Source organism: Egretta garzetta, unplaced genomic scaffold (genome assembly GCF_000687185.1).
Source record: "Egretta garzetta isolate BGI_Z169 unplaced genomic scaffold, ASM68718v1 scaffold321, whole genome shotgun sequence".
NCBI lineage: Eukaryota > Metazoa > Chordata > Aves > Pelecaniformes > Ardeidae > Egretta > Egretta garzetta.
This window is the reverse complement of record NW_009258756.1, coordinates 86588-114505: the sequence shown is the minus strand read 5'-3', so window position 1 is coordinate 114505 and position 27918 is coordinate 86588. Positions and strand designations below refer to the sequence as shown.

At 40.8% G+C, this 27918-nt stretch overlaps 1 protein-coding gene across 1 annotated transcript; it reads left to right on the top strand.

Annotated features, from left to right (window-relative positions):
- Positions 1-24: 24 nt before the first annotated feature.
- AGK (acylglycerol kinase) lies at positions 25-27757 on the top strand. The gene is made up of 14 exons (XM_009649254.2): positions 25-59; positions 3903-3982; positions 5250-5325; positions 6657-6749; positions 7718-7750; positions 9725-9819; positions 11761-11830; positions 12608-12687; positions 15353-15410; positions 17728-17875; positions 18970-19067; positions 21325-21395; positions 25625-25709; positions 27424-27757. The coding sequence occupies exons 2-14, from the start codon at positions 3933-3935 to the stop codon at positions 27559-27561; spliced, it is 1095 nt and encodes a 364-aa protein (XP_009647549.2). The 5' UTR covers positions 25-59; positions 3903-3932; the 3' UTR covers positions 27562-27757.
- Positions 27758-27918: the final 161 nt, after the last annotated feature.

Below are 27918 nucleotides of genomic sequence, written 5' to 3'. Positions count from 1 at the left end.
TTTCTATCTTACCTAATAGCGATAACCTGCTACGAAGAGCTGCATGCCAAGAAGCACAGGTAATACCATTTAAAGTGATAAAATTAGATTAAAATCTCCCTCTTATCTTGGTTGTGCAGGGCTCCTGAGATTTTCCCAGTGGGCCCTCTCTACGTGACAAGCCTTATAATGATGCCATCTGTGTTCTTTTGCTAAAATGCCGAAGGGTGGATGAGGTCTGCGGCTGGGGTACTGTGCCTTTTGTGCCCTGGCTGCTGTTGCAGCAGTAGCTACCCAGACCTCCATTTCTGCAGGTGTAATTACTCCCTGTCTGTAAAGTTCTGGTGGCAAGATGATTTGTTGCTAAGACAGGAGACTGAAATCTCAGTTCCACCACAACAGGTGTAGTCCGGGCAGAAGCAGTGCAAACTGCTTCATGTTCCTGTTTGTCTGGAGAGACCTTGCCCTTGTCTATTTGAGCCTGAGTGCCTCTGTCGAGGATACTAAGTGTGATGACCGACCTAGCGTTTTTGAGACCCATGTACTGGGAACTTAATGGAGACAATCCGTTTGCTGATGACTGACAAGAAAGCTGCTATTCGGAAAGAAAAGAGTAGTTACTGTCTGAGTATATTGACTATTTAATTTTGTAGTTTGTGGTCTGCATGGGTAACCAGCAATGAACAAATTGCTGTACTGTAGTATTCCCATAAATAAATCTTGTCCTTAATAAGCAGTCTTTCATGGGTGCTTTCAAGTGCTGTTACCCATGGATTACATCACTGCTTGCTAGCTCTGGTTACCTTGGGGGCGCGGATTTTAAGAGTCTTTCTACCTCCCACAAATAAAGTTTACTCTAAACCTGCTTCTTCATCTTAGGGATTTTGTAGGGTGTAACACTGCTCCCATCATTGCTATGTACTGGGGCCCGAGAAGAATGCTGAAAATTATTTTTCTGATTAAGGAACTTTCCTTGAGATTACCCTGCTTATGTGGTGCACCTGAATAATCCTAATTTTAGCCTGCCTGCTGTTGAGGGAAAAGATATTCACAGCACCTTGATTTGGGCAATGGTACTTCATGACAGAATGGATACAAGGGAGCTCAAGTCTCATGAAAGAATAAGAAAAATCTTCCCCTGAAAATACTGCTTTCATAAATCATACTTACAGCTTCAGAGTCAAATGTATTTCCAACTCATAGTATCAGTTGCTCTTGATTTTTATGTTTTCAATATTCATTTTTACTGCATAATATCAAAGTGATGGAAGTTTTTTATGTTGCCAAGAATAGCAGTTAATACCTCAGTATATGAAGCATGCTGACCAAATTAAAACTTTTTTTTTAAAAAGGCACTGATGAAATGATGTATCAAGGAGAAGTTAAAAGACCTAAGTGTGTATGCTGTCAAAAAGATGTAACTGCTAAGCAGATAGTTCTGTTGTGGAAATTCTGACTTTCCTGTTTCTTAATTCTAGTCATTAAGTGATGGGATCTATTCCATTATGGCTTATTCCTGTAAATGAAAGTGCAAAAGCACTGTCAGTAGAGCTTCCTACCATTTCAGTCATTAAAGCCTGGGAAAATATCCTGCGGAAGACTCCTACATCAGAAAGGACTGAACCAGAAAGCCAAGTAATCAATTCTTGCTGCAATTTCCATTCTCACTGATGTGTCAGTGCCAAATACTGCTTGAAAACACACAGCAGTACAGCAGTAAGGCATTAAATGTCTGGTATGTTCTTCAGAGTAACAACAGTCTATAATTGTTTGAAAAATGCTATTTGTGTTGGTAGTGCTGTGTAAGTATTGCGAAAAATAGAGTCAGACTCACCCAAGAAAAAGTTTAGTCTGAGTGAAGTGGGGGGTTTCCCTATTATTTTTACATCAGATTTCTACTTACAACACCAAATTGATGAGGTGCCCACCTTTCTGCCAAAGTATCCACTACAGCAGTATTTCATGCAAAGACACCACCACGCATGTCTGAATTTAAATATCAGTTTATGATGGCAGCCTTGGAGTGGCAAATGATCGTAGAAAGATTCTATAATACAGAACCCATTTACCATATTTTAAACCTTTTACACCTCCTTCTCTGCAGTAAGTCAGTGTCAGCTGACTGTGGACTTCCTTGGCAAATGTGGTCTCGCAGATTGACCTTGTGACTGAACTCTGGGCATGTGTTAAAGAGGTCCTGTTTAGCTGGCAAACAATTTGCTCTGTGAAGCAGGGGTAGTTTTCTGTAAAGGAATGTAGTTTCTCTGCCCGTATTCATAAAGCATTATAAAGCCTTTGTGTAAAGGATTTTTCATAGTTGCAAAATAATGATTGTCATCTTGGAAGTCCAGAAATGCAGTATCTGGAAGTGTGCATTTGACAAGGATGTGAAAAAGGCATTGACTTTTCTAAATTATACTTTCATATATATGTTTAATAACCATTTTTAATGTCTGGCTTTAAGCTGTCTTTCCTTATATTGTGTTCTGAAAAAAAGACTTCTAGAATGCTGCGTTATTATTTTTTTATTTCCTGTCTTAAAAATCAGCATTTGCTTTAGAAATGCCCCTGTATGTAACATAAATGTCTATGTATATTACATAAAGAAGTGATTATGTCATTACTCATAAATTCTTTATGAGCCTTGTTAGGTTGTTTAGAGCAAGCAAATACATCACACTGTGCCCCCCAAGCAAATAATGAGTCGTTTCTAACAGCTGTAACATGCTAGAGGTCCCCTGTATTTCCCAATTCCCGCCCAACAACTGCAATGAAATAAGTTAGTCTGTTTTCCAACTGATTTTTGAGTAAAGCTTAAGAGCTTTTGGTTTGTTTCCCTTTCTTTGAAGATTCCTTTACTCTCAGCAACTTCTCTCATCCTTTTCCTTTCTGGAAGAAGAAATTTGAATGTTTTAAGCAACATAGTCAGGCACACACTTCTTTTAATTGAGGTTTCCTGAGCAAAGTTGGCAGGTAGAGTTAATTATAAATTTAAACAGCTAACGTTCACTAAACTCTGCTGTGCTTTGTGTATACTTTGAAAATAAAGGGGGAAAAAAAAAAACAGGGACAGTTGACTGTGTCTTGTGTTTGGCACAGTAGTCTTTTGTTCCTACTTTATTTCTGGGGCTTCTGGATGGTACGCTGTCATCCTTGTACTCAAAACCAGTTTGATTTGGTGTGGTAGTGAGGATGTCTTTAGGTGAGCTAAAAGAGGGTTAAAGAGCGGGAAGTAACGTGTGGAAGCTTTGCCTTTTCTTGCCTCTACTGTGCTGAAAAAGCTATGGAAATAGGTACGAACCTCTGAAAGAGGCTGTATGGAGTAACTCTCAAAGAATTTATAATCTAGGAACCTATTCAGAATTGGATCAAAAGTTGAAGAGGAATTTAGTGATTTTTATAGGAACACACTAGGAAGAAAAAAATGTCAGAAACGGTGAGCTTTCTTACAGGTCAGGTCAAATTCTCTGGTGATTCTCTTTAATATCTTTAAAAACTTAAGCATAGAAAATACAAAAAAGAGCAGAAGAGATATAAGAAATGAAGGCCAGAAGTGGAAAAGATGCAGAAGGAAGGGGGCAGGCAGGTGTATGAGAATTACATAAGGAAGGAAAATCAAGTAACATTGGAGTCGGGGATAGTTCACTGGATCTCTGCCTGTGGCAGAAAACCAGAGGTTGACAAAAATGAAATAGTGGTGGAATTGTAAAAATGAACTAAAAAGTACTTGTGACAGCGGTGTGAGCTGTTGCTAAGAGTGCAGGTCTTTGAATAGGAGACCTATACAGTGGCTGAAGGTGGAAGTCATTTGAATGTCGTGAGGCTTGAAAGCCCATTGACATTTGTAGAGATGCATTATTTTGAACTGTTTTACCAATGTGCTTAAAAGATAAACTGAACTCTGCTCTTTTTATCTCACTTAGGCTTTTGGCAACCAGCTGATCCCTTCCAGTATGCCACTGAAGAAAGCAACAGTGTTCCTCAACCCAGCAGCTTGCAAAGGGCAAAATTCCCCCTTCTCTACACTCATATGTGAGGCAGTATTTCTGTATTTTTGCTCTGCCATCCACTATAAAAGCCAGCCAGATTTTTGAGCTCGCTTTTGCCTCCCTTTGATGCCAAGCTGGTGCTATGTAACTGTGCCAAACTTTATTTCACCAAAAGTATTGATCTGAGAAATAGAACTAGGTGTGTGAATTGAAGGAATGATTTCTAAACATATGTATATTTTTAATTTTTCTTTTACCCTGTGTTTCGGCCTTTGTCATTCCTCTGTATGTGGAATTCCTTTGTATTCCTTCCACACTTTTGTATGTGATGCATTTCCATCCTCAAAAACTATAGAAATAAGAGATGACCTTGATTGCTTCAAGACTTGAAGTTAGCCAGCAGAGATCTTACTTCTGTGGGAACCAGTCCTTGAAAGGGGTGTGTCCACAAACAGAGAGGCTAAATATGGGCTCAGAGCAAGACTCCTGAAGAGGTTGGCTGCTGTTATTGCATACTCATTAGCAGAAAAACACTTATCTTGGATATGATGTGTATCTGTTTCTGCTGATCAGCTAAGCTTCGTTCAGTTGTATCTTGGGGAGGGGCAGGGAGCTGTCAGTAACAATATGAAAGGAATTACGTATCTGACATGGAAGTGCTTGGACGTATGTGCTTTTGTTCAAAACACCCGTGACTGGAAAATTCGAAGTGTTAATAAATCAAGTCTCTGACTTCTAGTCTCATGTTTCTACTTGTAAGCAATTTATACTTAGTGGCATAATTATTTTATTATGCAGTTACAGGCAGAAAATGCATGAGTCCTGTAACAAAAGAAAGTAAAAAAAATTTTGCTTGTAAACTTATTTAATAATATGTAACAGTAAATATTTTTAAAAAATGTTTCCGAAAACCTAAATGGGCCTTCTTTGTGGTCTTAAGGCCTGGTGCTCTGTAAGTCATTAGTTTTCTAATAAATTCCTTTCTGGAGATCCTGTTTTGGTTTTTTTTTTAATTATTTTTGGAGAAAGCTAGATAAACTCTTCTGCATTTATTAAAACTGCAACAAAAAGCTGACATCTGAGATATGAATGTAGAAATGTAATACATTTGAACCAAATGAAATCTCATCTTCCCTGACTGGCAGGTTGAGTGACTGATTGTGTACATTGGGTGCTCTGTTTTTAAGTAGATTTCTCCTTGTTATTTGTTTTTGTCGTTCCTTTTTACTTTTTTTTTTAGGCACCAGACTAATGAAATAGTTTTTACTCTGTTTTTTCTAGCAAAGCCAGGAACCTTTTTGAAAAGAATGCTGCTCCAATTTTGCACTTATCTGGCTTGGATGTAACTGTGGTTAAGGTAAGAACTGTTCTGTTAATATAGATACATTTTCTGCTCTGCTTTGTCCTCTTGAAGAATTGAAATTCAATTCTGGATGCATTTGAAATTCTCAATTGTCCTGTAGACATCTCGTGAGAAGAAATAAATACTGAGATATTAAGTTGGTACTTAATCTTTTTCTTTTTAATGCACAGTTCATTTACAAGCTGTGTACTGAGTTTTTAATTTTCAGCTAAAGCAATAAATGTGCTTGTCTGTCTGTCTAAAGCAGCCCTTCTATAATTCATGTTTGAGAGAAAACTCTTTAAATATTTGAGTGCTGGCTAGTGGTGCGTGCCCATTGCTGTTGAAATTATCAATTCTGCCTGAACTTGCAGAATTCAGAAGTAAGGAACTTTGACGTGCAGCGGAACTGTTCAGATTAACTAAAAATATCCTTTTATTTTTACACTGTATTCCCAAATAATTCAACATTCCCACCACAAAAGCAGAACACTGAGCTCTAAATGGCGTGATTTAGCAGAGAGGTTTTCTTTGGAAAGAGAATTAAAAATAAACATGAAGGGATTCTGATCTTTTTGCAGGTTTTTGAGGCTGTGGTATGTGGATTTTTTAAGTCATTGTGTCCTAGCAATGAAGTACTCTAATATGTATCTTTCTGTCTTCAAATATTTTTCACGAGGTTTGGTGTTGAAATGCTGTTTTTATTAATGCCTCTCTCTGATCACTGAGAATACATAGTCCCACCCTAAGAGAAACAAGTATTTTGCAGGACTTAAAACCGATGCTTTGTAGCTTCATACCAGACAAGTTAGCAGAACAGGGCTGGGCCAGTAACTGAGGTTGAGGTATCCTTGTAAAAGACATTCATTTTGCAGAAGACAGTTTTGATGGTTTAGAAAATCAGCATACTCTTTATTGCTAAACCCTTTATCAACAGCTTGCTGTAGGGCAGTGGCCTTTTATGTAGCCGGTTCTGTGTTTCAGGAGATGTGCTTGAGCACTTTGGCTGCTAAAGATGTTGGGACGTTTTCTGGAAGGGCGTGGCTTGCTTATGGTTTTGTTTCAGTGAAAAACTACCTGGAAATGTGATTATTGCTGCAATATTCTGTATCTACTGAATAAGGTTTACTCTGATATTTCATTTAGCCTTCGTGTGTGTTTGCTTGCACGTACTGTATTAGGCAGCAGACTTGTTTTGTAAGTGGAGGAAGTTTCAGTAAATATAAGTAATATACAGTACTGCATGCCTATAGGAGAATAATGGATAGATGATTTTTTTTTTATATAGAAGAGAAATCCTAGAAATGGTCACTTGAGTTCTCATGTTTGGATTTCTGTTTCTTCAGACCGATTATGAGGGACAAGCAAAAAAGCTGCTGGAATTGATGGAAAACACAGATCTGATCATTATTGCAGGAGGAGATGGCACAGTACAAGAGGTACCACAGGACCTTTGTCCTGGTTCATTGAGAATCGTAGTCAGGCTGAGGGTGAGAAGGTCAAGTCCCTGTAATGTAGCAACACCACAGCACCTATTACTAGAGACGTGTCCATTTTAATATCTGAGTTTTCAGTCAATGTTAGAATCTTCTGGGGATAAGAGAACTCTGCTAGTTGTTATCAGTCTAAAAGCGATAATGGGAGTGGGGGCAGAAGGATTGTGTGACATAACTTCCACAATTTTATTCTAGAATGAGAAAATTACTTGGGGAGACATGACTCTAACTTTTTCTTTCTGTGTAATGTAGCTGTAATGGTTTAATTTTCAAAGTTCATTCCTATTTGTACTCCCCAGGAGGAATGCATGTTTTGCTAAGTGGGAATCAAGTAATTTAAAAATTATGTGGGAGTGCTAACAAAGCATGGTATATATTTAATAAATGCCTATTGTCAAGTTGATTAATGATAGGAGCAAACTACCAGCAGAACTGGGGGATATTCTGTTTTTCAAGGAAGGCTGTATTTTATTAAAGCATGTCCTGGCATGCTAACTACTGGCTTCGTGAGGCAATAGCTAAATGAAATGCAGTGACCTTAAGAGAAAGTGGTCAGAATATATCTGCAAGTTTCTCCTGGCCTTAGAATTGATTATTGTTAGTTGCACACTGACCAGTGCTATTTTTGCATTATGCAGAGCATTTTCAATGTTAAAACATTTACACTGGCATTGGTTGTGGTGCCACAACTGCAGTGTTAAATTCACGGGCACTCATAACCCTGCTATTTCCACCATGTTTGCGCACTGAACATGCCTCCTTTCCCTTGTAAGCAACTGTAGCACCTTCCATAGAAGAGCAGCTGCTCCTTAAATCTTTTCCAAAGAGTAAATGTGGGTATGAATTTCATAGCTTTCTATTGTAACTGAAAAACAAAATTCTCAGAGCTAAGCATTTCCCATGTTTTTCAGGTCATAACTGGACTTCTCCGCAGAGCAGATGAGGTGAGGAAGTGTCATTTTTTAAGTTTTGTTTATTTTGTGGAGGAAGTGTCTTGTGCATCCACTGTGATCTCTCAGCCATCTTCTACAGATATGTTGCTTACTAATCTGGAGCCAGCTTGCTATGTAATAAGTCAGCCATGCTAGTGTCCTGCAATTCTGCCCGTTGTTCTTCATTCCCTTTCTCAGGGAGTGCTGTGGCTCCCAAGCCACGGCTTTGGGAAGTTTCCAGTGTCAGAGCAGGGATTGTGGAGAAGCCAAATGCACAACTTTGAGATCCGTAGACCAGCTGCGAATGCTGCTTTGTTTGGCAGAAGCATCAGGCGGAAGCACATGTTTTTCTTGTATTTGTACAGGCTTGAAACTGAATTCATTTATGGCCATGCTCCTGTTGCTTTATGATTGCTTTGCCATTTTTTCAAGCAGTGAATACCTACCTATGCAGATGGCTGCAGAAAGCAAATTTTAACCTCTCAAGGTGGATCGCTCCAAATGGAAATGAGAGATATTTTTCTTTTTGAAGAGGGAGGACAGTGTTATTGAAGAAAGGAGGGAATCATTGTTCCCAAAACCTTCTGGCAGGAGCTGGCAAAAACTCAATTAAATGATCCAGACAAGATTATGATGATATCCTTGGCAGCTAGAATTGTATCTGTTTAGGCAGTTGCTTTGTCTGAATGTGACAAGAGAAACTCTGCAACCAAGCCAGTATTTTTAAAGGGGTGCTGGCTTTATCAGTTCTGAGACATCAGTTTTTTAAATTTAATATTATTATAGTTGGCCCCTGATACTTCTATAATTTAAAGGTACTGGAAGAAAAGTTTTAGAGGCTTTACTGGCTAGTTTTTCTTCTTTTTTTTTTGACTTACTATCTTGATGTAGCTTGAGTTGATTAGCAGTAGTGTAGAAAATCCTGCATCCGGCACTATTTTGGGTGGAATACTGCATTGTAGTATTGCCACTGTGTCACTCTATATCTTTGGCCAGGGAATTCTTCTTGTCCTTCATATCACTCTGTACCAGGAGTAGAGATCTGCAGTTCAGCCCCCTCACTCTGTGCTCTGCTTCCCTTTTTGCTTGGGTATGTCATACCACTGTTGCCTGGATAAGAGCTTGTGCAAGGTGTTCCGGGAACGCTGTTCCTAGCAGCCAGGGGAGCAGACCATGGCTGCATGAGCTGCAAGTAGCCTGTTGTCTGCATGCTGTAAAACAGTTCTGAAGAAAATGAGAGAAGGGTGTTTGAGATGTGTTAAGACTTTCAGGTGATGCAGAGATAGCAAGGGAGAGCGGGTGGGCATGAAGTGAGAGGGGTATTATTTAGTCGGTGCAGAGTTGCGGTATCATGGTGCTGGGAGCAGCAGTGCCCAGTAGGGAGATGGTACATTGTGATATATGGTAGTTTACATTGATTTGCTGACACGCTTCAAGAAGCACAGTTTATTATGAGGTATAGCGTAATAACTTGCTCCTTCAACAAGCCCTTTTGCTGAACTGTGGTACAGAAAAATAACACGGTCAGTGACTTCCAAAAATTAGACCTTCTTCTGCTTCATGATTTGGATTTGAGTCAATTAATTTCCTTTCCTTAACGGAGAAAATCTCTTTGCCATGCAAGGTTACTCTGTCAGAGGGGGATTTCTGCAATAGTAAATGAGATTCAGAGCTTGGGATGCCACTGTCAGTATTAAGAAAGATGGCAGATTGCTGACAGAATCTATGCATTAGTTAGGACATGGCTGCCAACCTGCATGTAACAATGCTCTTAATGATTACAGAGAGCTCCTTTGTACCCTGTTGGCAGTGGTGGGTTCACAGATTTGGATGCCATGTTCTGAGTCATTATGTATCACTGCCTCATTTAAGGAAGTGCCTGGCTGCTTAGTGCCAAAGGGGTGATACCAGACACAGCTGTGATCTCCACACAGGAAGCTTTGTTCAGCTGATGCAAATGTTAATTTACTCTCTTCATGTGTCCAGGCTGTCTTCAGTAAGATTCCTATAGGATTCATACCTCTTGGGAAGACCTGCACTCTGAGCCACACACTCTACCCTGAGAGCACAAACCAAGTCCAGTAAGTATTACATGTTTCTGAAAGGTTGAGGTTTTTTTCATTTATTTTCAAGGAGCAGTGCTTCTCAGTGGCTTCATACTTTTCTTTTTCTTCTATGTTACATAGAAGTTGGTAGTCTCTGGGCAGAGCCTGATGATTCTCTGGACTAGCCTGAGTTAATGACTTCCAAAAACTGACTAAAATTAAAAGAAGGAAGTGTATGTGTTATTAGAACATGAAATAATTTGCTGTGGCTACTTTTCCTGAGTTTTCAAAAAAAAAGGGGGGTTAAAAGAATCAAGCTTCTTAGGTTAGTCAGAAAGGATATGACAAGGATATAGCAAGGTTATGACAAAATAAAACAAAAAGAAGTCCTCTTTCCATCCCTTCTCTAGTTTAAGAATTCTAGAAACCAGTCCACCTATAATCTGGCTAGCACCGGCAAAGTAAGGTGTACAAGAATATGGGAAAGGTTGGATCCCATTACTGACTTCTGCAGGGTTTCTTGCCCATCCCTGTGATGGGACTGATGCTGGCAACACTCCTACAACCTGTATCTTACCTATCAGTGTCCTGGATATCATCCAGTCTGGCAGTATCTGTTCCCTGCATTTCAGTTTGTTGTCAGTTTGTTTTGTCCATTTTTAAGGTAAGGCTAATCAACTAAGCTTCCTTTTCCCCACACTTGATTTCTTTTCAGTTTTTTACTTCATCTCCTCCCATACTAATGAATATATTTCTCCTTGCTCCTGAAGTCTGTTCACTCTTATTCTCCCAGTAACTCATTAACATTCTTCTTTGCGGAACCCTTGCTGGTATCCATCATACATAAAACCTGCAAGCCAACTGGCATAACATCCTTCACTGAAACTACCAGAGTGCTTTGAAGCTCAGCAAGATGGACAAGGCTGTAATCAGTAGCTAAGATTAAAATAATAATTTATGTTTGGGTTCTAAAGAAGCTGTTGGAAATGAATGATCTTGTCACAGGGTAATGAACTGTGCAGGTGAGACGGCAGCATATTGGTGAAGTTGAAAGGAATTTGGTCAATAGGCTGCTTAACAACCCACACCAGTAACAGAACCTGACTTAAGAAGTGCAGAAGTGATATTTTAAAAAGAAATATTTGGGCTTTGGTTCCTTCAGCACTACTAGATCTTACCTTTGGAGTGTAGGAAGTGTAGAGTTCTTGCAGAAAGGTAAGACTTAGGAGAAAAGAAGTCTCAGTATTCTAAGCCTGATGAAGCCAAGGGCAATTTCTCCTGCTGATTCACATGAATATTGGGCTGGATCTGAAAACTACATTTGGTTTTGTTTTTTTTTTCCCTGTCCAGCTGGGACACTGGAAGTGTGCATGATGTGGAATTTAAATTTTACCCAACTTTGAAAACAAGGAAGGGGTTTTAATGAAATATGTGCTTCAAGGTCTGAACATAGAGACTTCTTTATGAACTTGAACACTTTGGTTACAAATTCTTTAGTGCCACGCTTTATGACTTGAAATGAGAAAGTGCCTTAGTTACTGTCCACAACTTCATGGAGACCAAACCCACATGAGCACTGCTGATAGGTAGATTTATGTTGATTAAAAACTTCAAAACAAATTAACATACTAAGGCAATTCAATCCTAGACACATGAACTGAGACCAGTCTTATGACCATCCCCTTCTCTCCCAGTTTGTTATACTCGCCACCAATAAAATAAAACCATGATTATGCTGGGAGCTTCCTTTTGCTTTTCAGGTCTGTTGCTGTTTGCTAGAACGCAGGCTTTGTCATGTGTTGTAGCCACTCGGTTTGCTTTCTGATTTCAAAGGAATGCAGCATTTTGTCAGAGTTCTTTCCCTGGGGTGGTTGTGTTTGCTGCAAAAAAGCCCCACCTGGACTCGTAGTGGGATTTGCTGAAAAAAAGTGTAATTTTAAAGCTTACTCTTTTCCTTCCCTCCTGTTTGTTTTTCAGGCATATTATTAATGCTACATTGGCCATTGTGAAGGGAGAGACAGTTCCGCTTGATGTCTTGCAGATCAAGGTAAAAGCATCTGCACCCAACGTTCCTAAAACTTTCTCATTCTCATGTTGTTCTGTTTACACAGACTGCTTTTCCTCTGTGTAATGCTGTCATGAATTTTGATTTATGATATCAGCAGTTCTGGTGGCAGTCATTTCTCCACTGTGTGCTATGACATCAGATAGTCTAAACTGTAGAAAACACTAGAATGCCTGAACATCTTTTTTTGAGGCTCAGAGAGTATTGATGAATACAAAACTTACTAACACCAATATTTCTGTAGAAATTGTGAGAGATAACAATAGCTGTCTGAGTTGATTTAATGCATTCGTATGTATTGTGGAGTTAATAGCTTTCTTTTACAAACTGAAAAATGTGAAACAGGAAAACCTTTGACTATGCCCCTTACGGTTTTTAAATGTTATTTTTCTGTAGTGTTGTAGAGTGGACATTTCTGCAGTGAGAACTTAGTGTCACTGTGCAGAGCTCCTTGCTTTTGGCTGATAATATCCACAAAATGAAATGGCTATTGCCAGGTGCGCAGTCAAACTCAAGCAATCTCTTCAAAACTTCACCTCTTATATTCCTCTCTTGGAGCAAATAGAATGTAAAACGCTTAAATTCTGCTTAGCTTTATTGCTGTTAGCTATTTATCATACCTTTTCTGTGAAATTTCACTTTTGGGGTTAATTAGAAATCAGTTTTTATATCAAAATATTTTCCTAGCTGCAAAAATCAAAGTTGCAAACAAGATAAGAGAAAGCAATTTCACAATGTCTTTTTTTTTTTTTTTTACAGGGAGAAAAGGAACAACCTGTGTATGCAGTGACTGGTTTAAGATGGGGATCTTACAGAGATGCAGGAGTTAAAGTCAGCAAGTAAGAAAATACTGGTTTTTGAAACTGTACCTTTTTTAGCATCTGTTACCTAAAAAGACATACCCCCTGTCGTGGTTTAACCCCAGCCAGCAACTTATCACCACACAGCCACTCGTTCACCCTCTCCCACTCACTAGTGGGATGGGGAGAGAATTGGAAGAGTAAAAGTGAGAAAACTCATGGGTTGAGATAAGAACAGTTTAATAATTGAAATAAAATAAAATAATAATAATAAATTGTAGCAAAAAGGAAGACAACAACAAAAAGAGGAACAAAACCCAGGAAAAACAAGTGATGCAATTGCTCACTACCTGCTGACTGATACCCAGCCCGTCCCTGAGTGGTGATCGCTGCCCCCTAGCCAACTCCCCCCGGTTTATGTACTGAGCATGACGTCATATGCTATGGACTAGCCCTTTGGCCAGTTGGGGTCAGCTGTCCTGGCTGTGCCCCCTCCCAGCTTCTTGTGCACCTGGCAGAGTATGGGAAGCTGAAAAGTCCTTGCCTAGTGTAAGCACTGCTTAGCAACAACTAAAACATCAGGGTGTTATCAACATTCTTCTCATGCCAAATCCAAACCACAGCACTATGCCAGTTACTAGGAAGAAAATTAACTCTGTCCCAGCCGAAACCAGGATACCCCCTTCTTGTAAAGAAGTCTTTTTTGAGTGTAGACATTTGACAGGCAGAGGCACCCACTCTTGTTCGGTCTCACATTACACACATGGGAGTGTAAGACATTTCAGCATTTTTGTCATTTGAAATAAACACTTACTTGGTGCCAACCTGTTCTTTTCAGTATTTACTTTCTGCTTGCCTTGTGGTGCCCACTTCTGGAACTTTATTCAGATTGTGTCAGTGGGAAAAGCTCTCCCTTGAGGAAAGTCTAAGTAAAGTAATTGGCCATTGTTTTTCATTGTTGCCAATGAAAAGATGCACGCAGACTCTGTAACTCAATTCCAACAAGGGACATCAGATGCCCTAGAAATGCCCTTCAGTTCCTGCCAGAAATGGCATGGACCGTGCTGTCCGATGACGGTTCTCTGAATGCTAAACTAATAATTGTTGGGCTTTCTCCAAATAGACATTTAATATGCCACTGTCTGTGTATCAAATGACTGGCATTATCTGGTGAAGGAGCAGCAGGGCCACAGCAGTTCACTCTTCAGACTGTTATGGAGGAATTGTGATTGTGCTTCTGCTGCACAGCTATGAAGAAAGACCATGTGTTTTGGGAATGAGCTATCTTGGTCAGGAAACAAGAGGTAGCAGACCTTGGAGTCTGACTGGCAGATATTTGAGTACGATTGAGAGGTGATATGGAATGGGGGAGATGCAGTATATGGCCAGGGCATTTGTCCCTGGGAAGCAAGGGACATGCTTAGTAGCTTCTGTGGGTGCTGACTCAGCTGTGCTGCAGGCTCTCCTGCTGATTGCAGCCCCAAGATTAAGGAAGTGCCCTTCTCTCCCCTCTGCACTCTCGCTAGGCTTCCTGTGCATGCCCTGTTTTTTGTCTAGTGTCAACCTTCACATCTTTTCCTGCAGCAGTCCCGTTTCATGAGAGTCTTTTGGACTTGGTGCTGGAGGCACAACAGCACCTCCTTTTGTACTTGGGGCAGTGTGAACATTCTCAAAACTCATTCTCTTCCATGAATGTTTTTGAATGCACAGAAAATGTGTCCAGCTTCAGCCACAAATGAATGGGTGCTCAGAATGTGGCTGGGACAAGGACCATTTGTGCTTGTCCTGTTTTTATACTTCTTGCTAAGCATCCACATGTGGTCCCTATCAGAGATGGGTTGTTGGGCTAAATGAACGTTTGGTGTATTCCAAAACAACTGGTCTTATACTTAAAAGAAGGCACCTGCTATGAAGGGAGTCAAGCCGTAAGCCCCAGTTCCAGAAATTTGTCTGGCTGTCCCCCTGCTAAGCACTCTCCTGATGGAGACATGGTGCTGTTTTATGTTTCTGAGGTTTTATTATTTTACAGACAATTTCATGACTTGTTGGGAGTGGTGTGACAGTTGCATGCCTTAGTATCTAATGATACACTTAAATCTGCAGTACTCTTGAGCTGATGGTGTTTAATGAGCTTATTGACCTTCTTTGGTGGAAGACAGTGACCAAAATGTGTGCCAAACCTGCTTAAATATAGTCACATCTTTAGATTCTATACAATACTTAATGGCTGGCAGGATTTTTATTTTGTAAAACATTGATTTGATCTGAGAATCCTTTGGGACAAACTGGTGTTTGCTGGCTCTGTTCTTTCATCACTGAAGTTGTTGATTTTTGTTTGTTTGTTTCCTCCAACCTCATTCTTTATTGAATATTGTGGAGATGCATCCCACCAGCTGTTAGACCACAGACCTTTAAATCATTCCTAGTTGTGTCACATAACTAGGTAAAATTCTGCTACTGAGATGTCATGCTACCTGTAGTGAAGATTGTATACTGCGTTTTGGTGATCTGTGCCTCAGGAAAGGGATGTCACTGCTAAGCTGCTGGTGATGTGCAACTATCTTATCACAAAGCTAAAGGTTGTAGGGGAGCACTAACTTCAGTGGCAAACAAGCCTGTGTGCTCTGACTTCATGCAACATTTCTCCCTTTCCTAGTATCGAACCCTGGATATCTTAGAAGTTATGTCTGTGTTCTTTTTTCAGGTACTGGTACCTTGGACCTCTGAAAACCAAAGCAGCTCACTTTTTCAGTACATTTAAGGTAAAGAGTAATAGAGAGGAAAGTGGTTTTGTAGTTGGGAAATGAAAAGGCTGACTATGCTTTGTATAATTGATCTTCAAGTTTTTGTGAAGGGTTCTGGTAACAATATAAAATGTGAGTGAAACTCGACTTGTTAAAAAACCTACCAATTGGTAGACTTCACTTCGAAGAGATGAAGGGGAGCAGGAATACTTAAAAAAAAAAATTCTTTACTGAGGATCTGTTGCTGCAAGATCACCAGGGGGAGCCAGCAACCACCTTTGAAACTGGAGAGCGGTAGTGGTGCTGAAGATAACCATTAAAGTGCCCTGTCACCTTTTCTCACCAGTCTTTCTTAACGATAACATTTAATTCTGATTTATTCATCTGGCAGAAGTGGTTATAATTAGACTGCTGATGCACGTTGATAACCAGGCTTCCATGTGTAGTAAAATGAACATGAAGATGAATAGCTTATATCTCACCTTAAATTTCTCTATTGCTTAAAATTGATCCTGGAAAGATTAAAATTTGACCTGCATGAAAGGTGAGGCATTTTCATGCACGTGCTTTTCCTGCTCTCTGAACTTAGAAGCAGCCTCATGAAAGGCTGTGGAAATACCCAGGAGCTGGTACAGTAGATCAGACTGTGCAGTCCAGCCATGCTGTCTGTGATAGTGCCAATGCTTCCTTTATGGGAAGCTCCTGTAAAGGGGAGTTAAGTTGTAATGCATCCATGAAAGATTCCCCCTCCCCTCCACCCCTGGGAAATTTGAGATGATGATTCTGTGTGCTGGCATTCTAGGTAGAAACCTATTCTTTGCTTCTTTCCAGCCCCTTTCTAACTTTTTTGTTTTGAGTCCTTAGCCTCAGCTAGTGGCAGTGATAGTGGATTTCATTGCTGAGCTATTCATTGTACGTTAGAAAGATATGTTTGACCTGCTGAAGGTTAAAGAGAAGTGCACGGTTTTTCTGCTGTTGAGAGAGAAAAGTTTCTACCTGATCTCCCTAATTGTGGTATTCATTGCTTTATGTGCCTCATGTTATCATTTTGTTAATTTCCATAAGAAATGGCTCCAGCCTGTTGAGCTTAATCTCTTCCTAGCTTGTCTTTGCTGCTGTGCACTTCATCTTTTTGGTTTTGCTGTAGCTGTCCTTTGAAACAGGATCACCTGTAGCTGAAAACAGTGTAAGAGGAAAGAGCTCACCTCTGATGTTGGTAGGGGCATTGTTTTGAGTGTTATCATCTCTTCTAAAATATACGGGCTTAAATTATCACAGCATTGCTGCTTTTCCTTTTACTCATTAATACTTATTGTTCATGTACTGATACAACCTCTGTTTGTCCTGTTTATTATGATAATGTACATATTATAGTGGAGTCTTTCTTTGCTCTCAGAGGTGTGAGGTAAATTAGCTTAACAACCTTTGCTATATGATCCAAAACTACTTCTAAAGTTTTATGCATAGAAAAATAATTATATCGAGTACATGTGGGCTCTTGGATGGGTTGTTTTAGTATACACATTTAAAAACCGATCATATTATTCCCTCCATAAGTCCTGTGTTTTGAGCATTTCGTAAATTATTTTTAAAACAAAATGAGAGGAAATAAACTTTGTCAGCATCTGCCATCAGTTTCTGGCACTGGAATCTGAAATATCACCAAGAATAATGTGTCTGGGTTTTTTCTTCTTCCCTCCCTTCCCCCCGATGCTTTAGAAAGCTCACCTGACTTGCCTTAAGACCTCTTGTATTGCTGTCTATAAGCACCTGACTATAAGGTCAGACCTTGATTGTTTGAGTTGTTGGAGAACAAAGGCTTGCCAGGTTTCAGTGCCCCTTGGCTGCACACAGCACTGTTAGTCTTTGCCTGTTTGCGCTAAACCCCGCTGTGCAGTTGCTCTTTGAGGTTGCCTTTGTGGCATGCAGAAACCAATTGTGCTTTAAAACATGAATGTTGACCTTGCCGGTTTTGGTTGTTCCCTCCAGCCAGAAGCAGCTGTGTCACCCTGCTACACATCAGCAGCAAAGAAAACATCCCTTTACCCTCTGCCTATAGAGGGGATAATACCTCACTTCTGTGTGGGAAAGGAGTAGGTTAGTAGAATTGGGAACTGTGGGTAATCTTTTCCAAGCTGCAAAAATGTCGTCTCATGTATGTATTTGTAGACTGGAGAGCAATAAGGTAGGCTGAGGCAGTGGTGGGATCTGGGTAGCTCTGAAGGAGTACTTGGGTGCACAAAATAAGTAGGATGAAGGACTAAACAGAATAAACAGGTAGGTGCTCAACAAAAGGCCCTTTATCTTCTGTCTTTCCTTTCCATGTAAATCCAAGGAATGGCCTCAGAAACATCAAGCTGCTCTCATGTATCTGGGTCCAACCGAGAGACCTCCAGAAGAGCCAGAGGGGAAACCGTCCAGACCTCCTTTGTATGTGAGGCTTTACAGACGACTCCGGTCATACTGGTCATCTCCTCCAAAAGGTGAGGTGTGTGTATTTTGTCATAAACTCCCAGGCAGGCTTTACTCCTCTAATGGATCGTGGAAGGGAGGGTCTGCTTTACTTTTCTGCTCTCTCATTTTTATATTATTGTTATGTTTTATTAAAACTGTGACTTTGTCAAGATAGTTACAGTGATACCTGCCAGAAATGGAACAGAATAGTCCTGCCACTGTTTGTGGTTTCATAAACAAATATGCATTTGTAAAGAACCCAGGGTGTTCCCTGGGCTCACAGTTGCTTGCCATTGCCGTGGAAGCCTCTACAGGTGACACTTGGCTCTTATGGGTGAGCTTCTTGAAATCTTCCTCCTGTAGAATGGCTTCTTAGCAGGCTGGCGAGAGAGGAGCAGCCCTTGTTTTTCTGAGTGGAGGGAGTTGCTGACTCAGAGCAGCAAATGTTACTTCAAACAGAACAATAAAACTTGGGCCATGCAGAAGCCTTAAGTTTTTCTTAGTACATTACATTTCTTTCTGTACCATAAATTTTCTTCTGTGTGCTCTGTGAGCCTCTCTTGGGTTGGGTTGTTAGCTAGGCAGTGCATTTGGCAGACTGCAGAAGGAAGGGGAGCATGTGTTTTGCACAATCTGGAGTGATGCAAAGTCCTTCTCATTCCTTCTTGGCTAGCAGAGGTGATTTAGACAGAAGTGTGGACTAAGTGGCCTGTGTATGAGAACTGAAGCCTGGGGTTTCCTCCTTTAGAAAATACATGTTACCACCGCATCCTGAACGTTGGATTCCCCTTCTTTTTGTAGCAGTGCTTCATGTGTTTTCTAAAATGTTCCTGTAACACTAGCCCAGGAGATGTGTTAATCCCTGGGCATAAGGGCTCATAGGGCTGCCATGTAGTGTGCTTGATAGTCTTTCCTGCTACCGTGTGAATACTGGTGGTATTTTTTTCTTTCCTTCAGTACTCCCAAGCTTGCTTTTCCTTTTTTAAGATTTTGATGTTTGAAAGAAACAAAGCTAGTGGTCAGAGTGATTTTTGCACATAGATGTTTCATGCTTCATAGCAATGAAATTATCATCTGTGTAATTAAGTTCCACTTAGTGATATCTTCTGTTCTGGATTTGCAGAAATCCCCCAGGAGGTAACCCCGGAGGACTGGGAAGAATTGAAGCTATCCACCATTGAGCTTTCCATTGCAACTCGGAACAGGCAGCTTGATCTGACAGTAAGACCACAGTATAACTGGATTCCAAATGCTGCCTGCCCACGTAGTTTTCCTTTCTTGCTAAACTCCCGTTCTTGTGTCTATATAAATAAAATTTACTATCCCGTGCAAGGAGGGGCCCATGACTGAATCCAGGAATAGGCAAGTTTCAGAGCCAGTGTAAAAGCACTGGAGACCTGTGTAAAACTGGGATGCAGTGGGGTCAGAAAGAATTTTTGTAACGAGAAATTTTCACTAGCCAAACAACAGCTTTAGGATTGCCCAGGAAAGAACAAGGCATCAAAATAGGCACTCCTTTCCTTCTTGACCCATGGGAGAGTGATTCTGTTTTATCAACTGGTGCTGTGAGAAATGCTGTGAGCCTGAACGACTGCCTGGAATTGCGGCTTTTTCTCTGTCTTTTGGCTTGCAGAGCCAAGAGTTAAAAAGAACTGGGATGAGAGAAAGGACAGGAGCTACACTGAGTTAAAGGACAAGAAATGCAGGTGGTTGTGGAAGAGTAGAACCAAGGGAGCAAGGGAGCTGTTCCGTCATAACTTTCTCAACATGCTCATGCTGTTCATTCACTGTTTTAAAACCTGTCTTTGGCTTATGTCTGTGTTTTGGTGCAGTTGTATTGCTGTGAAAGCTACTGGGATGGAAGTCAGTCTTTAATTTTACTGCAAAATGCTAACACAGTGATCTTGTACTGGTGAGCTGCCCTTCATGGCTTCCTTGTGGCTGGCGGGACCCCCTGCCACTACACCCAGATTAACAGGAGGTGTTGAACTTACTGCAGCGTGTTTCTTGCTCAGAATTCAGGGTCTTTAAGAACCTGAAAAATTGTGTCATATTGATATGTTATCTTTGTAGGATCACTCAAAAAACCCCCCAAAAAAAAACCCCTAGGCAAATCTAGTCTTAAAATTTCCTCCTGTTTTCTCCTTGGAATGTACCACATTAAAATTTAGTTTCTTTTTCGTCAGTGGCTTATGATTTGGACCACCAGTATCCCAGTAACGGCAGAAGCTGGACAGAGACTACCAGGGTATTTGGTTTTTTAGTGGGTTCTAGATGGCCCTTGAACAGAACGGCTTTGGTTGCTGAACTGAATTAGAGTCAGTGATGTAAGGTAAAAACAGACCTACCAAGAACTGAAAAACTATCTCATTGCCACAGACTTCATGCCTTCGAGATGCATTTTAATATCGGTATTGAACAAAGAAGTGATGTAAGGTTCTTGGGTCTCTTGCATAGCCTAGAGAAATGGACAAGTTTTATGTTAGGGCAGTTGTACTTTTCTGTTTCTAGAGCTAGAGGTAGCTTAATACCGCATCTTTTTTTCTACAGATATGGACCCCTTACAACTGCTTTTAACTCCCGCTCTTGAAGCCATTGTCCCCGTTGCCATCAAAGCTGAACAACAGCTCTCTCAAATCAATACCAGGGCATATCTGCAGAGTATTGTCAGCCACTCCTGTCTTTCTGTCTCATCTCAGATTCATGCCTAGGCTGCCCTGTTGAAGAGAAGCTGATAAAGCCATACAGGTGCAGTTCAGACAGTGCCAAGCCTACCTCTGCAGATACCGCAAAGGAATAAAACAAGTTATACTAATAGATGCGTTTATTTTTACTTTTGTCATTTTGATTGCATCTGCACTAGGACCTTTGCCAGGACAGAAATGCTAAAATAAATACATAAAATAAAATAAATAAATAATGAATGGCATCTTAATCAAAGTTGCTTTCCCAGCAAAAGCTTTACTGTATACTTGGTTTAAGGGCAGGCTGTAAATAGAAAAGAAGCTAAGTAAGGAGTTTAAAGGAATGATATCAAGAACGCTTTGACTTCCAATTTGTATTGTTTAAAATTCTCTTACTGTACTGTTTGGTGGCCAAATGTTGCATCATTGTGCTATTGCTTAAAGTCATGAAAGACCCATTGATTAGAAATCTTTGTGAACAGAAGCAAACCCAAGTAATCTGCTATTACTGGCTTTAATAAGTGTGTGAAATGTAACAAGAAGCCAAATGTGTGAATCGTTATTTCACTTCTTGTGGTATTTATTGTTGAATAGTCATCAAGGAGAATTTACTATCCATAATTTATAATCCAAATTTCCAGTCGAGAGTGGAAAAAAGCATGAAATGCAGAAATGCATTTTCTGCCTCCTTTTGTGGGACAAAGGACTGGGCATTTTGTGAAGATATTGCGGTATCATGGGTGTGGCATTCTGAAGTATTAACTGCTTCGTTTCTTCAATCTTTTTTTGTATAGCGCACTGAAGACTTCATGGATATTTGCATTGAAGCAGATACTGTCAGCAAAGGACAGTTTGTAAACCGAGGGTGAGTATGGGAAGGATGCAAAAAGATGACAGAATCTCTGTGTGGGTCAGAATGTAATTCTGAGAAATGTGCTGGTTTTCTCTGATCTTGTGCTGCAAAATTCAGAAGCAGAGGACTGCAAAGGGTACCAGTCAGTAAGGCTTCATGAGGATTACTGATTTAGTTCTTTAAAATTCTTACTCTTTTTCTCTTTCTGGAAATAAGGCAGAACAATCTACCTGGAGTTCTTCCTAGCTTCGTAGTTTGCTATACCTTTCATATTTTTCTCCATTGCTATTGATTAGTGCTACTTGGATAATAATGTCATACCTGAGTTTTACAGCCAGCCATACAGACTTATCCCCAGAATCTTTTAGCCCTGGCTGCTGAGCGGATTGAGAGATGGGTCACAGCACTGATATGTTTGTGCTAGTGGTACCTGGAATTTTTGAACTCTCATCAGACAGGCCCTGCTTCTAAGTGAAGGGCTTCCTTGACTCAATAACTCTTGTAAGAAATTAGGTTGGAGCTGGAAGAACTTTTGGAAGAGAATTTAAACAGGGAAATTAAGCAAATGTATTGGTGTTGCTTGCACATGGAGTAAGAAGGCTGCAGGTAGGAAAGAAGCAGCATGTAGAGAAAGAGTGAACATGTATTGCTTCCTTTTTGCTTGGAATGTTATCTTGTGGCGCGTTTGTTCCTCCTGCTTTCACCAGACACAAATCTGAGTTGGTTTTTCCACTTCCTCCATACAGTCCCACTAGCAAATACTTTGCATCTTCAATGCAGTTTTTACCAGAAACAGATTTTACTACTAAATCCAAGAGTGCTCTTCTGCACGTTACCTTTTTATTTGCTAATACTGTTTTCTAATCTTAGAGCTCCCTCTAGTGAAATCAGTGGAAAGATTTCAACACATTTTTACCTGCTTGTCATCATCACCCTAATAATTCCTGCATGTATGTCTTATGATAGTAATAGCAGCAGCCGGTCCCTTATTTGAGCATCCCACAAGCCTCAGTGGGTATAGGATCTTCTGCCCTATGCAGACGGTAGGTCAGGTTACCACCTGCAACTGCTTTTACATTGCATGAGCCATGAACCGTGACCATAGGTTGCTTGGGACTGAAATCTTTGCTTTGAAGGTGACAGAAGGAAAGGAGGAGGAGGTTTTCCCATTAGCAGCAAGAAGAATCTGGCCTCTTAAAGGACGGAGACAAAGGAGATGCTCTGCTGGGTTCTTGGACACTTTGCTAGAAGAAAAAATGTGGATGAACTTGTGTGATTTAAGGGAATGTACACCCACTGTAAAGAATGTCTCCCGTGTGGGCTGGACATGCTTCACACAGTAGTATGTCGCATTTTCTGACTGCACTTACACTGTCACGCAGAAAAAGCCTCTGATGAGAATTAACATGCCCTGCTGGCTAGAGCTAATTAGAGGCAGTACCAAAAGCTTTGAGCTGCTGTTGAAGCAAAGTTCAAAGAAATAAGCTCTTTTGATTAAATAGTACCCCAAAGCCTGTAGGTAACAAAGAAAGAGAAAGAGGGGTGTATGGGGTGGGGGAGCAGTGGGGGGGACTGGTTAGTCCTACAGAGAGGAGTCAGAACAGAAAAAATGTGCACTGTTTTTGCAAGGCAAAATCAGGGTGTTCAGAGAAGCTCTTCACCGCACAGTGCCCTTTGGCAGCTAGGTTTGAATCAAGCCCATTATCAGAGGCTTCCCATTGCCTAGCACCAAGAGGGTTTATCTTTGGAAATGTGTGAAGAAGCTCTTTCTTTTTTCTTCTTTGTTTTTAGTGCATAGTTTTAAACTCCACCAGAATTTGAGGGGTTGAAAAGGTTTTTAGGGAAAATACCTTATCAGTGCAGATATCAAGGCTTTTTATATTGAAGAGGGCACTGACACCAGCTGATCAGAACTGATGGATCACACAGAGGAAACCACACATCCAGCAGGGAACTACCACGGAGGCTCAGGCGGGGTGGGGATGTGGGGGGGTGCACCAGTGCTGGAGGGCAACTGCTGTTGGATTTTTAAAAAAAAAAAAAAAAAAAAAAAAGGAGTAGGTCATCCCAGGTGTATAAAAGTGCCCTCTGGCTGTGGAGCAGATTTGTGTGAACGAGAGCATCTGCAGCAGGGGCAGAGCTGATGTATAAGATAAGGTAGGGGAAGAACAGGTGGTTATGCTGTCGTGTTTACTAAGAAGCACTGGAGGGAAGGAGAGCAGGGATGGAAAGTGTAGCTATCAGTAATCCACATCCTGATAGCCAGCTTAGATTCTGTATGTGAAAGTACGGAGAGCTGTCACTCCAGGGCATGAATGCAGTTACCAGCTACGCAGAAGACTGGGTTTTTTTGGTTAGAGAGTCTAAATGTGAAACATTTCACATTGACCGCTTCTGGAGATGAGAACTAAGTTAAAACCATGTGTGTTCCCTGCAGTAGGTGGTGTGGCTCTCTTTCTGCCTGTGTTGTTGTAATTCAGCATATGGAGTGGGATAAACCAATCAATTGGAACTGTTGCTGTTAGGCTTTGGTCTTGGTCCTGTTTCACTTCGCTGTCTTGTCTTGAGTAAAGAGTGGAATCAAATGGAAATTATTTCTGATCCTTTTATACTGGGTCACTAGAGAGGCAGTCACTGCAAGTGGAGTTGTGTCTATTTGCTTCTACCAGTGTTCTCCTTTGACTCATCTTCAGTTCCATGTCGTGTCTCTTTTCAGCTTCCCTTGACCCCATAATTGCATCTATGTAGAGCCTCATTTACCTTTGTGGACCAAAACTTCTACTTGCTCACCTGAATGCAATTTCTAGGACCTTGTATGTCAAACTGTGAGCAGGTTAAACCTTAAACAGGGAATCTTCCTGCTTGTTTGTACAGTGCTGTATAAACTGACAGTATTGCACACCATCAATGATTTATAATTTATATTGCCGGGAGGATGTTTAATTCCCTCACACTCATTCATTAATCTTTTAGTATATACATATTTGATTAAAAACAAACTTTCCACAGTTAATCTTGCTTCTGTCCTTCCCTGCCCTTTTCTTTGTCTTTACCATCTCCCGTTTCAACCCTCTCTTCTCATGCTCTTTCTCTGGGATTTTCTGTGATTTTGAGAGGCACTTGCATTCCTCAGGGCATAGGCGGCTTGGTGTTTAGGGAGTTTCTGATGTGTTTTTGTGACTCCTTTATTTAAATACACACTTCTTTCATATCAGTCTACAGAATAGACAGAAAAGTTGGGGACAGCTGGCATTGCCTGTTGGAGGAATATCTGCCGTGCTTGAGAGCTGTGATATATTGACACTGTAACTCTCTGCTGTCGCCTTTGCTACTTGTGTGTTGCCGCCTGTCTGGAGAGGGGCCCAAATTGAGGGGTTACTGCCTGGGGTTCAGTCTAGCCTACATCAAAGGTCAGCCAAAAGGTTATGTGTGTTTTCAGTCAGGAGGCCAGAGGTAGGTCAGCGTACCCCGGAGCTTGTGCTTACTCTGCAGCAGCACGCACTGGGAAAAGGAATCGCGATGCACTATTTAACAGTTGATCCAGTGACAGGACAGCAACCTAAGTCCCATTTGACATCCACAGAAGTAGGAAAGTAGAACTTCTCTAAGTACTGTATGTAAATAAGAATCTCACAGGCATCAGAAGAGAAAGTAACTGACAAAACCGGGTATATTATTTGGAATGGGTAAAATGATGATGTTCTGGGTGTTTCTTCACAAAAATTATATAAAAGCAGCTAGTAAGAAACTTCATGCTGGCTGGTGTTGATGTGAGAAGAGGGGTGGGTTTTGGTTTGTTTGGTTTTAGATGGTAGTTTAGTGGTTTAGTATAACTAATTCTATCAGGTTTTTTTGTTTAGGGTTGCTTAGGTTGCTGGTAAGTTATGTGGGTGCATGGGACATGAGGGGATGGTAGTCATTGATTGCAGGAATTGTACAGTTCAGCATGTAAATCAGGAGCGCAAAACTGTGCTGTATGTTCAAATACATTCAGTGAGCCTCAGAGCTGAAGCTGGTTGGAGGTTGTCAGTGCATACTGTTATGTGTACTGACTGCAGCAGAAAAGGAAATGTCTGCTTTACTTTCTCACAGTTAAACCCACAAATATTTGTATATACACATAACCTCTAAGTTTACCAAATGCATAGTGACTTACCAACCCACAATGACGTATCATGCCTGAAGATGGCTATTTCCTAGAGAATCATCTCCTCACCTTACCTCTCTTTTGATTTGAACAGAAGTCGAAAGATGCGTGATCCACATATGTGCCCTGAAGGGAGTCAGTGCATCCACGCCAGCAGATGCATCTTGCAACTTCCAGAGGTGAGAAGCTGAGGGAGTTGGAAAACTCTGTCACACTATTTCCTTGTGCTAGCTGATGCTGCACATTAAGAAATCCCTACACCAAATCTGGGAGGTTGATTACACTGCCAGCTCAGTTTCTCAGTGCGGCAACTCAGTCCCTGGCTAGGAGACACATACTGAAAAGTGGTTTGTAAACCAGAGGGGAAACTTCATTCTGCCAGTAAATAGTCACAGACCTTTTATGTAGACAGTGGTGGTGGTTGTAAAGGGTCTTGGGTGCATTGTGTGTGCACATCTTCTTCTCTTTAGTATTGAAGACTGAATTCCTCATCTACTTTTTACTCTAGAAGGGATTGTCCTGTAAAGATAAATATTAGAAGCTTTGTGGAGACCAAGGAGGGTGACACAAGGCAGCAGGGCTCAGATCACGATAGGGAAGTGTCTTGAAACTTTGAATAGATGAGGCTGAAAAAGAAGCCAAAACTGTGTCCGCCTGTGTAGTTTGGTGTTTTGTTGCCTCTTAGAAAGAAGAGGCTATTATTGCAGGAGGACTGTTTCTTGGTTTTGCAAGGACATGAGGTCAATCTCATAGATAATTTCTATCGTCAAATTATCTATCATGCAGCAAAAGAATTTCATATTCAGAGAGAATAGAACATGCCAAAAGGTGAAAAAATCTGTGGCTACAAGGAGAAAATCATGAATTACGATGTCATGATTAGCCAGTATCCTGATAATTGCATCAAGCTCATATCATGGCAGTTTTGTGATTCTGAAAGAACACTCTGGAGTGCTGGGCTAAGTACAGCTGAGCCATAAGTAAGGATTGTGGTATAAAACAAGCTCTTCATAGTGCAGCTGCTGTGAAGACAGAGTATGTGTGCATGGCACAAAGCAGTGCTCTTCTATTCCTTGACCTAACTCTCATAAAGGAACTGGAGGCAGCTTGCTTGAGTCTCACCAGCTTTGCAGAGAAGCAGGGTATGTTGATCCAGGTGGACTGCTGTATCTCTGACTTCCAGGACCTATGCTATTCTCTGTAATCTGTGCTGTTCTGGTGTACCAGTTCACTCGGAGCTAGTTTGAGTATCTATGTAACACAGCCCTACCTTGAGTCAAGTGCAAGCAAAGCAGTCACCAAATTTGTTTAGGTAATGTCAACCTGCCATTTTGATGAATGTTTTTCATCGTTGGTGATGTTATCAGCATTAAAGAAAACACTCGAGAAAATTCTACTGCTGAGTAATTCCTGACCTGTGAATTACTTTGCATCTCGCTTTTCAGATCAATATGGTAAAACAATACCAAAAGGTGTTTGTAACATGGGTTTAATAGGAGTTACTGAACAGGCACTTCTGCAGATTAGCTTGTGTCACCACTGGCAGACCAAGATCTAAGTGGATATAATTGTAGTTCCAATAGCGAAGAATCCTTCAGTATAAACAATGTGGGTCATTAAAACTCCCAAGCATTTAATTATCACCAATTAGCAACTGAGTGAGGTAACATCTTATGCAACAGACTCTTGATGTATCATGTGTGGTGAAGGATAGCTCTCGCTGCATTGTCGAGACCAAATGGGCTAGAAGGCATAGGGAGGGGGTCATCTTGGTTAAGACTCAGCTAGGTATTCAACTGTGGTCTATTAATAAAATCAGGTATCAGTATTACAGCATTGCTGAAATAATCTGTTTGATGTTTAACCCTGATCAGCACTGTTATCTGTACACAGGGCACTGAGGGATCCTTTGGCATTGATAATGAGGAGTATGAAGCTATGCCTGTGGAGGTGAAGCTTTTACCCCGGAAACTCCGGTTCTTCTGTGATCCTAGAATGAGAGAGCAGATGCTCCACGCAGCAGTACAATGAGAATTCATGTCAGAGGGTCCAGTGTTACCAGGGTCTCTTCAAGGCACATGAGACCTCACTGACTTGATTAGCCCCACCAGACTAGTAAGCCATTTGGCTGTTATGCACAAGGTACTTCCATTGGAAGTAGCCAATTTGGCTAGTCTCAAAGAGGTTAAAAATGCAAATGAAAATTCTAAGAAATGCATGTTAACTTCATGGCATCTTTTTTTCCCCCCAGATAAGTCATCAGTGCTCCATTTACAGCACTGCAGGCTGAGTGCTGTGTGCCAGATGCTACTGCTTTAATGCAATTGTATATTAAAGTAAAATGAAAGCACAGTTGTCCTTGTGTTTTAAGAGTTTAGGTCTACTTTA

Coding starts and splice junctions, on each gene's coding strand:
- AGK (XM_009649254.2), top strand. CDS start 3,933: ATGCCACTGAAGAAAGCAACAGTGTTCCTCAACCCAGCAGCTTGCAAA. Junction 7,751..9,724: donor TTCTCCGCAGAGCAGATGAG/GTGAGGAAGTGT, acceptor TCATGTGTCCAG/GCTGTCTTCAGTAAGATTCC. Junction 15,411..17,727: donor ACTTTTTCAGTACATTTAAG/GTAAAGAGTAAT, acceptor TGTAAATCCAAG/GAATGGCCTCAGAAACATCA.